This window comes from Pristis pectinata, chromosome 29 (genome assembly GCF_009764475.1).
Source record: "Pristis pectinata isolate sPriPec2 chromosome 29, sPriPec2.1.pri, whole genome shotgun sequence".
NCBI lineage: Eukaryota > Metazoa > Chordata > Chondrichthyes > Rhinopristiformes > Pristidae > Pristis > Pristis pectinata.
The window spans coordinates 19,901,987-19,912,495 of NC_067433.1; the positions used below are offsets into that span (position 1 = coordinate 19,901,987).

Here is a 10,509-nt window from a genome sequence, read left to right on the forward strand (position 1 = left end):
TTAGGCATTTAATTACTAGTTTCATTAGTTCGGCACAACATCGCAGGCCGAAGGGCCAGTTTCTGTGCTATGTTTTATGTTGTAAGAGACTGCAGATGCTGGAATCTGGAACAAAAAACAAACTGCTGGAGGAACTCAGTGGGTCAGACAGCATCTGTGGGAGGAAAGGAATTGCTGATGTTTTGGGTCAAGATGTTGCATCAGCTCAATTCAGGGTCTCAAACCAAAATGTCGACAATTCTTTTCCCCCCACAGATGCTGCTCCAGCAGTTTGTCTTTTGCACCTATCTACACCAATCCCATTTACCAGCACTTAGTCCATGGCCTTCTCTGCCTTGATGATTTAAGTGCTCCTCTAGGTACTTCTTATATGTTGTAAGACTACCTGCCTTCCACCACCTACTCAGGCAGTGCATTCCAAATTCCAACCATACTCTGGGTGAAAAAATTCTTCTTCAAATTCCCTCTGAGCCTCATATCCCTAACCCTAAACCTATACCCTCTATCCAAAATGTTGTGTATCCCTGCCTTGAATATATTCAATGACTCAGCCTCCACAGTTCACTGGGATAGACTGTTCCAAAGATGTACCATCATCTGGAAGAAGTTCCTCCTCATCTCCAAACTGAAGGTGTAAGTCCTTATTCTGAAACTATGTTCCCTAGTTCTTGATTCTTCCACAAGGGGAAACATCCTCTCAGCATCCATGTTGTCAAGACCCCTCAGAATGTTACATGTTTCAGTAAGATCACCTCTGAGTCTTCTAAACTCAAACTTTGTTCAGAAGACAATCCCTTCAACTCAAGAATCAACCTAGAGAACCTTCTCTACACTGCCTCCAATGCAAGTAAGTGGATTCGGAGAGACCAAATCTGTGTGCAGTACACCAGGTGTGGATTAGTTGTTGCAAGACTTAACTATATTAACTGGATTACTATATTGGAAATTCAGCAAGATATCATAACTACAGTAACTTATTGTACCAGTACATTAGTGTTAATGTTTGAGATTTCTTCCAATACTTTTGCCTTTGCCTCAAAGCAAGGGTTGTTTTCATATGAAAGCTCTTTCATGGTACCATTCATGACCCCAGACAAAATTCTGTTGAAGTATAGATATTATAGTAATGGATCAAATGTATAAAAACAATTCAAGTTTTGTTAATTGAAACCTGGTGCATGCAGGATACATGCTGAATTTCAACTATTCCCCTTTTATTTTGATATCACTAGCAGAGCTGTATGCCATTTATGTCTCTTTAAATAGGATGCTATCTATGGATTCATTCTTACAATTATATAGCCTAAATATAATTGCCTAAATACCAAATTTATCAAACTTGGAAGTGTTATTGGGTTCAATAACACGTTACTACAAAATTGTTACCTTACACTATGGTCAAAGCTGTAGGAGATTTGTTTATTTATAAAACTCACATATGACACATACTAATATTACAGTTTACAATGTTTAATATTAGTATGGTAATAGCATTTCATCATTACTCTGTCATCAGTCATGTATCTTTAATTACTGCATAATTTGTAATCTCAGTATAAAATTCAGGCACTGTGGTAAAGTATAATGTGTGAGCAAAGGCATAAAAACCTTTGTCACCTCTTAGCACCAGGATAAACCATATGAGACCTGCTACAAATCCAATAAATGGTCCTAAAGCTTTCACACCATCTGGTGAAAAGGGAATTGAGAATCATGATCAGCTTGGATGCTTTGAATCTGAAGGAATGTGTATGGAAATATTAGCATTCACCTGATATACATTGGTACAAACTTTTACCAACTTTTACCGATGCACCATAGAAAGCATCCTATCTGGATGTATCACGGCTTGGTATGGTAACTGCTCTGCCCAGGACCGCAAGAAGCTACAGAGAGTTGTGGACACAGCCCAGCGCACCACGGACACCAGCCTCCCCTCCTTGGGCTCTCATTGTCTTGGTGAAGCAGCCAGCATAATCAAAGACCTCACTCACCCGGGACATTCTCTCTTCTCTCCTCTTCCATCGGGTAGAAGATACAGGAGCCTGAGGGCACGTACCACCAGACTTAAGGACAGCTTCTACCCCACTGTGATAAGACTATTGAACGGTTCCCTTACACAATGAGATGGACTCTGACCTCACGATCTACCTTGTTGTGACCTTGCACCTTATTGCACTGCACTTTCTCTGTAGCTGTGACACTTTACTCTGTACTGTTATTGTTTTTACCTGTACTACATCAATGCACTCTGTACTAACTCATTGTAACTGCAGTGTGTAATGAATTGACCTGTACGATCGGTTTGTAGGACAAGCTTTTCACTGTACCTCAGCACAAGTGACAATAATAAACTAATACCAATACAAAAAATGTAGGTAGCAAAAGGGATGAGGTCCTGCAGAGTGAATATAGGGAGTTAGGAAAGAGGTTAAAAAGCAGGACCTTGAGGGCAATGACTCTGGGTTACTCCCTGTGTCACATGCTAGTGAGGGCAGAAATAGGAAACAAGGCCAGACGAATGCATGCCCGAGGAGCTGGTACAGGGGGCAGGGATTCAGATCTTGAATCATTGGGATTTTTTTCTGGGACAAAGGTGACCTGTACAAGAGGGACAGATTGCACCTGAACTGGAGGGGGACCAATATCCTGGCAGGGAGATTTGCTAGTGCTACTCAGGAGGGTTTAAACTAGATTGGCAGTGGGGTGGGACCCTGAGCAGTAGTGAGACAGATGACAAATCAGGAGCAAATACTGCAGTCAACAAGAGCAAATTTAGTAGACAAGATAGCCAGGAGAACAGCAGAGAGAGGGGAAAGACCACTGGTTTAAACTGCATTTATTTCAATGCAAGAGATTTAACAGGTAAGGCGGACGAACTCAGGACGTGGTTTGGCTGTGGGGATTAGGAGATGGAATTTCTTAAAATGTGTCCAATAAAGTTTCCTTAATCGATATATAGAGGGCCCTACTAGAGGGGGTGCAACATTGGACCTCCTCTTGGGGAACAAGGTAGGGCAAGTGACTGAAGTGTCAGTAGGGGAGCACTTTGGAACCAGTGACCATAATTCTATTAGTTTTTAAATAGTTATGGAGAAGGATAGGACTGGTCCACAGGTTAAGGTCCTAAACTGCGGCAGGGCCAATTTTGGAGACATAAGATGGGATTTTGCAGAGGTCCATTGGGTGAGACTGTAGGTAAAGGGACAGCTGGCAAGTGGGAGGCCTCTAGAAGTCCAGGAGCAGCCAGTTCCTATTATGGTTAAAGGTAAGGCTGACAAGTTTAGGAAACCCTGGCTGTCAAGAGATGTTGAGGCTCTTGTCAGAAGAAAGGAGGCATACATCAGGTTTAAGCAATCAAGAACAATTGAATCCCTCAATGTGTATAAGACAGGAGTACCCTTTAGAGGAAAACAAGAGGGCAAAAAGAGGGCATGATGTGGATTCAGCAGGCTAGATTAAGGAAAATCTCAAGAGATTCTACCAATATATTAAGAGAAAAGGGTGGCTAGGGAGAAAATATGTCCCTCAAAGATCAGCATGACTGTCTACCTATGGCACCAAAGGAGATGGGTGAGATTTTTAATGAGTATTTCTCGTCAGTATTATTCTGGACAAGATCATGGATGCTAAGGAAGGGAAGTAAATGAGTGATGTTTTGAGCTACATACGAATTACCAAGGAGGAGGTATGGGTGGCCTCAAAGCACATTAAGGTGGATAAATCCCCAGGGCCTGACAAAATGCATCCTTGGACCTTGTGGGGAGCTAGAGGCCCTTGCTGAGATATTTGCTTCATCTTTAGCCACAGGTGAAGTTCCAGAAGACTGGAAGGTGGCTAATGTTGTACCATTATTTAAGAAGGGCAGCAAAGACATACCAGGGAACTACAGGCCGATAAGTTTGACATAAGTGAGGGGTAAGTTACTGGAGGGAATTCTGAGAGACAGATCTACCAGTATTTGGGTAGACAAGGTCTGATTAGAGATAGACAGCAGGACTTTGTGTGTGTAAAATCGTGTCTGATAAATCTTTTAAACTTTTCGAAGAGGTAACCACAAGGATTGATGAGGGCAGGGCGGTGGTTGATCTGTATATGGACTCTAGCAAGGCCTTTGACAGGTCCCGCATGGTAGGCTAGTCTGGAAGGTTAGATCGCGTGGGATCCAGGGAGAGCTACCTGACTGGATTTGTAATTGGCTCAATGGTAGGAAGCAGGAGGTAATGGTGAGAGGTTGGTTCTCTGACTGGAGGCCTGTGACAAGTGGTGTGTCACAGGGGTCGGTGCTAAGACCTTTGTTATTTGTTATTTATATAAACAATTTGGATGAGTATGTACAAGGCATGGTTAATTTGCAGGTGATACTAAAACAGATGGTATTGTAGACAGTGAAGAAAGTTATCAAAAATTACAGGGGGATCTTGATCAGCAAGGTAAGTGGGCCAAGGAATGGCAAATGGCTTTCAATTCAGATAAGGTGCGAGGTGTTGCATTTTGGGAAGTCAAACCAGGGTAGGACTTATACAGTGAAAGGTAGTGCCCTTGGGAATACTGTGGAAAAGAGGGACCTAGAAGTGCAAGTACATAGTTCAAAGCAAGGCAGGGTGGTGAAGGAGGCATTTAGTATGCTGGCCTTCATCAGTCTGGGCATTAAGTATAGGAGTTGGGACATCATGTTGCAGTTGTACAAGATGTTGGCAAGGCCACACTTGGAGTACTGTGTACAGTTTTGGTCACCCTGTTATAGGAAGGATGTCATTAAGCTGGAAAGAATGTATAGAAGATTTAGACCATCAGATATAGGAGCAGAATTAGGACATTCAGCCCATCGAGTCTGCTCCACCATTCAACCATGGCTGATTTTTTTTACGAGAATATTGTCAGGACTCAAGGGCCTGAGTAACGGGGAGAGGTTATGCAGGCTGGGACTATATTCCTTGAAGTGTAGGAGAATGAGGGGTGACCTTATAGAGCTGTATAAAATCATGAGGGGCATAGACTGGGTGAATGCACACAGTCTTTCTCCCAGGGAAAGGGAACTAGAGGGCATAGGTTTAAGGAGAAAAGGGAAAGATTTAAAAGGGACCAGAGTGACAATTTCTTCATGCAGAGGATGAAGCATATATGAAATGAGCTGCAAAAGAAAATAGTTGTGGCAGGTACAATAACTGCTTTTAGAAGACATTTGTATAAGTACATTGATAGGAAAGGTTTAGTGGGCCAAACGCAGGTAAATGGGACTAGCTTAAGTGGGCACCTTGGTTGGCATGGACAAGTTGGGCAGAAGAGTCTGTTTCCATGCTGTATTACTCTATGACTTTATAAGCAGCCATCAGTATTGTCAGACATACATGGCTGAACAAACTTAGCAGGATACTAAAGTTGCTGATGATTAAAATGATGAGAAGTTATAGGGTAGGCAACATGTGGAACAAAATAAGGATAATTGAAATGGAAATACAGTCTTTTTTTTAAAATACAAGACTGAGAGAAATACTGTACTGTTCTGCAGATCATTAGCTTATAAGAGTGTTTACACCATCATATTTGCTGGGAAGTTACTAAGTGCAATAAGCAATGTGGCCAAGGTTACTTTACCTTTCTCAGGTTAATATGTTACAGAGGACTGACAATTTATTTAAAAAAATGTTTTCAATTTAATCTTCTTCCCAAAATCCTAGTTCAATACACCAGTTTATTGAGAGGATTTTGTCAGTCGTCACTAATTTTGAAATCACATCATCTGGTATTGTTATCTGGAATAAATTACCACAATCAAGGAGTATGTATTCATGAAATACCTTTGCTAAAGCTGATTTTAGTCCAATTTCCATTAATCGGCTTTGCCATCAAGTAAAATTATATACATAAAATTTGAAGCATTTCTCCAAAAATCTCATCAGTGTATCTGATTAATTAAAGTATTGTAGTCCATCCCAGAACTTTGATCCAACAGTAATGACTGAAAAGCAATCCAAGTGTTACTTGGAGACGGATTCTGAAATGCTGGTGTTCATGTGCACCTGCTGTTCCTGACCTTCTAGGTCATAGAGATTTGTCAAAGAAGCATTAGAGAGTTACTCCAGTGTATCTTGTAGGTAAGAGATAATGCAGCCATAACAGTGTTGTGGAAATGAACCAGTGAATGGAATAGGATAGGATGTAGAGAGTATTCCACTTGACATCTTTTAAAAATAGTGCAAAGTTCAGGAATTGAGTAATTATATTGCAAAACATCCAGTTTGACTTGCTCGTTTGGCCACAGTATTAATTAGACTGATATATTAAGCTCCTGGTCAGTTGTACTCCTTGGTATGATGATTTTGCATTTGACCATTGTCAGGCTTCAGTGTCAAAGGGATATGATCAGAATTCCTTTTGTTGCAATTGGTTATTCCATGTTGCATAAGTTGCTCGACCCTAATTAGCCTAAACTTTAACATTGCCAAGGTTGTGCCATTTACCGATAAGTATTCTTTCATTATTCAAAGAATTGCACATAGAACTGAACAACGCAATCACCAGCAAATATCTTCAGATCAGGCTGTAAGCTCACCGAGGAGCAACTAAAGTTGGTTGCAACTAAGACACAATCCTGAGAAGACCCACAGTGACATCCTGGGTCTAAGATGAGTATGTAACAATCATCTTCATTAAGGAGCTTGATAGCGCTGTTGACTATCTTTTACCAGTTTATGATTAGAAGTAGATTTATGATGCAGTAATTGGGCAGGATTTGTCCTGCATTTCCTTTTGTTCCAAGGACATAACTGGACAATTTAATTTTCTCAGGTATACGGCAGTGTTATAACAGTTCTACTAGCCAAAGTACGGCTAGATGAAAGACAAAAGCCTTGTGTCCTACAACTAGGATGTAGCCATTTCCTGATATCACATGGAGTAATATCAGGAAATATCAAATTAGCCAAAGGTTGGTTATCTGTGAACGTGGGTGTCTCAGAAGGAATCCAAGATCAAACAACTACTCATTTTTTGTGTGATAGGCCCCACAAAGCCTTTCCCTCCAATTTGTTAGTTAGTTCATTTTCAACCAGCATTCAAGACTGGATATGGCAGAGGTGGAGCGCTTTGAGCAGATTTGTGGTTGTGTGGGATCTCTTAGCTCTGCATATAGCATGTTGCTTTCACTGATCAGCGTACATAGTCCTAGGTGGCAGCTTCATCGGGTTAGCTCATTTTTAAACATATTGTGTTATTCCCCCATATGTTCTTTTGCACTATTCAATGAACAGGGTTGATTTCCTGGCTTGTTGGTACTGGTAGAGTGAGACAGATGCCCGACCCTGAGGTTACAGATTCTGCTGAAAGGATGATCAACCTTTTTTTGAACTATCAGATCTGATCTGATTCTATCCCATTCAGGACAGAAGTGCCATGCGACGCAATGGCAGCTCTCCTCACTGTGGAAATAAGTCTTCACCTCCAGAGTTGTAGTCACTCCTACCAATACCCTCAATGCAGATAAATCTGCATCCAGGGACAAGGTCAAAAAAAGTTTATCCCTCATTTTGGCTCTCCCATCATCTGTCACAGATTTCACCTAACAGCTTTATGCTTTAGAGCTTACTCTCGTGATTCTTCAAAGCAACTGTCTGACACTTATCCAGACTGTTTGCAATCTTGCTGTCATATTTGACCCCAAGATGGGTTTCAGATCCACACCATTGCTAAGGGAATCCAAGAGCTGCCCAACTCTTTCCCTCTCTCATTCCATCTGCTACCAAGATCCCCATCTGTGTCTGTGTTACCTCTGGACAATTTCAATGACAACTGGCCTCCTTCATTCTATTTTCTGTAAACATCCCTATATAACAAGACTATTAATTCATTGTCCTGTGCTTATTCACGTGCATTGGCTCTCAGTTCAGCAACATATAATTTTAAAAATTCTCATCCTCGTTTTCAAATAACCCAATAGCCTCCTCCTTCCCTACTCACTGTTATCTCCTCCAGTCCTACAACCCTGAGGTATCTGCATTCTGGCCTCTTGATTATCCTCAAATTTAAAATTGCTCTACCACTAATGGCCAGCTGCTCCTTCAGCTGCAAAAAGCCTAACTTTTGAATTCCCTCTCAAAACTACTCTGTCTACTTCTCCTCTTTAAAAGCTACCTCATTGACCAAGCTTTTGGTCATCTGCCCCAATGTCTCACATAATAAAAACAGAAAATGCTGGAAATACTCAACAGGTCAAGCCACATCTGTGGGAAGAGAAACAGAGTCAAAGCTTCAGGTCAACCTGAAAACGTTGGCTGTGTTTCTCTTCCCACAGATGTGGTTGAGGTAAGTACAATGGCAATATTGAAAATACATTTGGATAAGTACATAGATAAGGAGAGGTTTAGAGGAATATAGGCCAAACGTGGGCAAATGGGACTAGCTTGGTGGGCACCACAGTCAGCATGGACAAGTTGAGCTGAAGGGCCTGTTTCCATGTTGTTTTACTCTATGACTCTATCAGTTGTCCTGCTGTCTTCCTGCTCTACCACTCTATTGTTATTGTTTCTATTTCTTTCAAAATATCCAACTATGCTCATCTTCATTGAACATCATTCAGTTATATGCGGACCACTCTATAAACAGAATTGGGTACACAATTATGCACTGAGCTTAAAAATATAAAAATTGCACATTGACATCATGTAACATGCATTACACTATCCAGACAAAATAAATACAATGGAAAAAAATAGCATTTTCATCAAAAGTGGGCAGTTTAATTAACCAGATTACTGCCCAGATAGTGAAGACAATTCATCATTATATGATCAACCCAATTATGAGAGACCCATCTGTCATTGTAGCCTTGTAAACTTAATTTAGAGTGTTAAAGCACAACCTACTTATCAGGAGCCAAGGGAAAATATTAGCTTGAATTTAGTGTTTTAAACATAAAATTCCAAGGCACTTTAGTGGGCTGGGAAAAAATTATGTAGGTTTTTTGATACACTTTTAATAGCGATTCTGTCATCGGAAAATGCATATAAAACTATTAAGAATCCTATCTCGTTTTCATTACAATTTCTTTCCGAAATTGAAATAGATTTCGTAATTTAACTCAGAATAAAATGTCTCCAGTACAATTTAAGTTTCTGAAACTGAGATAGGTTTAAAGAATTAATGACCACCGCCTCTTCATCACGTTAATTTTGCTAAAATGTAATAGTTTTGAGACTTATTGTTCCAGTTTTCATTTTATTTTAAAAAGTACTTTCAAAAAGATTCCAAGTTTTAACCACTTCGCAGAGAAACAAGCGGTCAGCGTTTCATTTCTACCTCAGCTAGCCCGCCGGTGGCCAAAAACCTCTCTGCAAACGAGAGTAACTCGATTTGAAAGTTTATTTTCCCTTGTATAATATCATCGTGAGAGGATGGGATTTACCTTGTGCATCCTCCCGTGGTCTATCCTGGCTCTGTTGCTCGGCATCGGCATTGTTTGGTGTCACTCAGCCCCTCTTTCTCACCACTCTTCCTATCACATCTGTAGAATTTTATTTATTTTAATCATTTTTTTCTGTGTTTTGGATTATGTTATCCCTCCCTGCCAATCCAATGAGCACACTCGTGGCGAAGGCGAGATATTCTTCTTCCTTCCTCGGTCACTACTCCTTTCCCTCTGCTGAGGCGGCTACCGTTTAAGTACCTTCTGCCGCCTGTATCCATGGAAACGGGGCCTGTCCCAACTTCCCTGGAACCCAGGCCTCCTCCCACGAAACGAGCCCAAGCGCCAGAGAGAGGCACTAAGAGCCTCCCGTGACCAACCCACGCAGAAAGCGAGAGCCGCCTCGTTCACTCCGATTCTGCTGTGCAGCCTGTTTTCCAATGCAGGTGGGCATTTCTAGCAACAAGCAATGCTGCCAGTATACAGTAAGCAAATGGAAAGCACGTCTGCTTAAAAATCACCAGTAACACAGCCAATCTGCAATAAGCAGCCATTTCTAGTGACAGATGTTGACCCTATCAGCAACCCCAATTAGTTTTAGATTAAGAAGTCAGTCACGCAAACATTACCAGAAGGTTAGAACGATAATAGTACTGGCAACTATGTCACAGTCTTGTTGATGCCTTCAGCATAGGGAATGTTGAATGGCATATTGCACATATCTCCAACTCAGTTACATTTTGGTCTCCCTACCTCACCAGATTTGAGCACCAAAATTTAGTCAGACACTCCAAGTGTCATACTCTGGAACTACTGAACATGCATAGCATGTTAAACTGAAACCCCAAGTGGAAAAGGTCAATGCAAAAGATCGCATGGTACTATCTGACGAGCTGTGGAGTTCAAGTGGCCTGACCAATATTTAGCGTACTAATCCAGGATGTGAGATAGTTTCCCAATAGTGTGTCAGCATACTTTATGGCCACTGAAGGATTCCACTTTATTAGAATATATTCCAGCAAAAACAGTAACAACACATTCCCTGCCACATTTATTGGAATTAGTAAGCAAACTTATGTCCAAGATTAACGAGCAGAACTTATGTT

The 10,509-nt window shown here is 41.1% G+C and overlaps 1 protein-coding gene across 2 annotated transcripts in view; it reads right to left on the reverse strand.

Moving 5' to 3' along the window:
- gck (glucokinase (hexokinase 4)) overlaps positions 1 to 9,593 on the reverse strand; it is a 49,115-nt gene extending 39,522 nt beyond the window's left edge. For both annotated transcript variants that reach the window (XM_052040804.1, XM_052040803.1), the window contains exon 1: positions 9,404 to 9,593. In XM_052040804.1, coding sequence (XP_051896764.1) covers positions 9,404 to 9,454 — 51 coding nt within the window. In that variant the 5' untranslated portion in view covers positions 9,455 to 9,593. The remainder of the gene's footprint in view (positions 1 to 9,403) is intronic.
- Between the last annotated feature and the right edge of the window lie 916 nt (positions 9,594 to 10,509).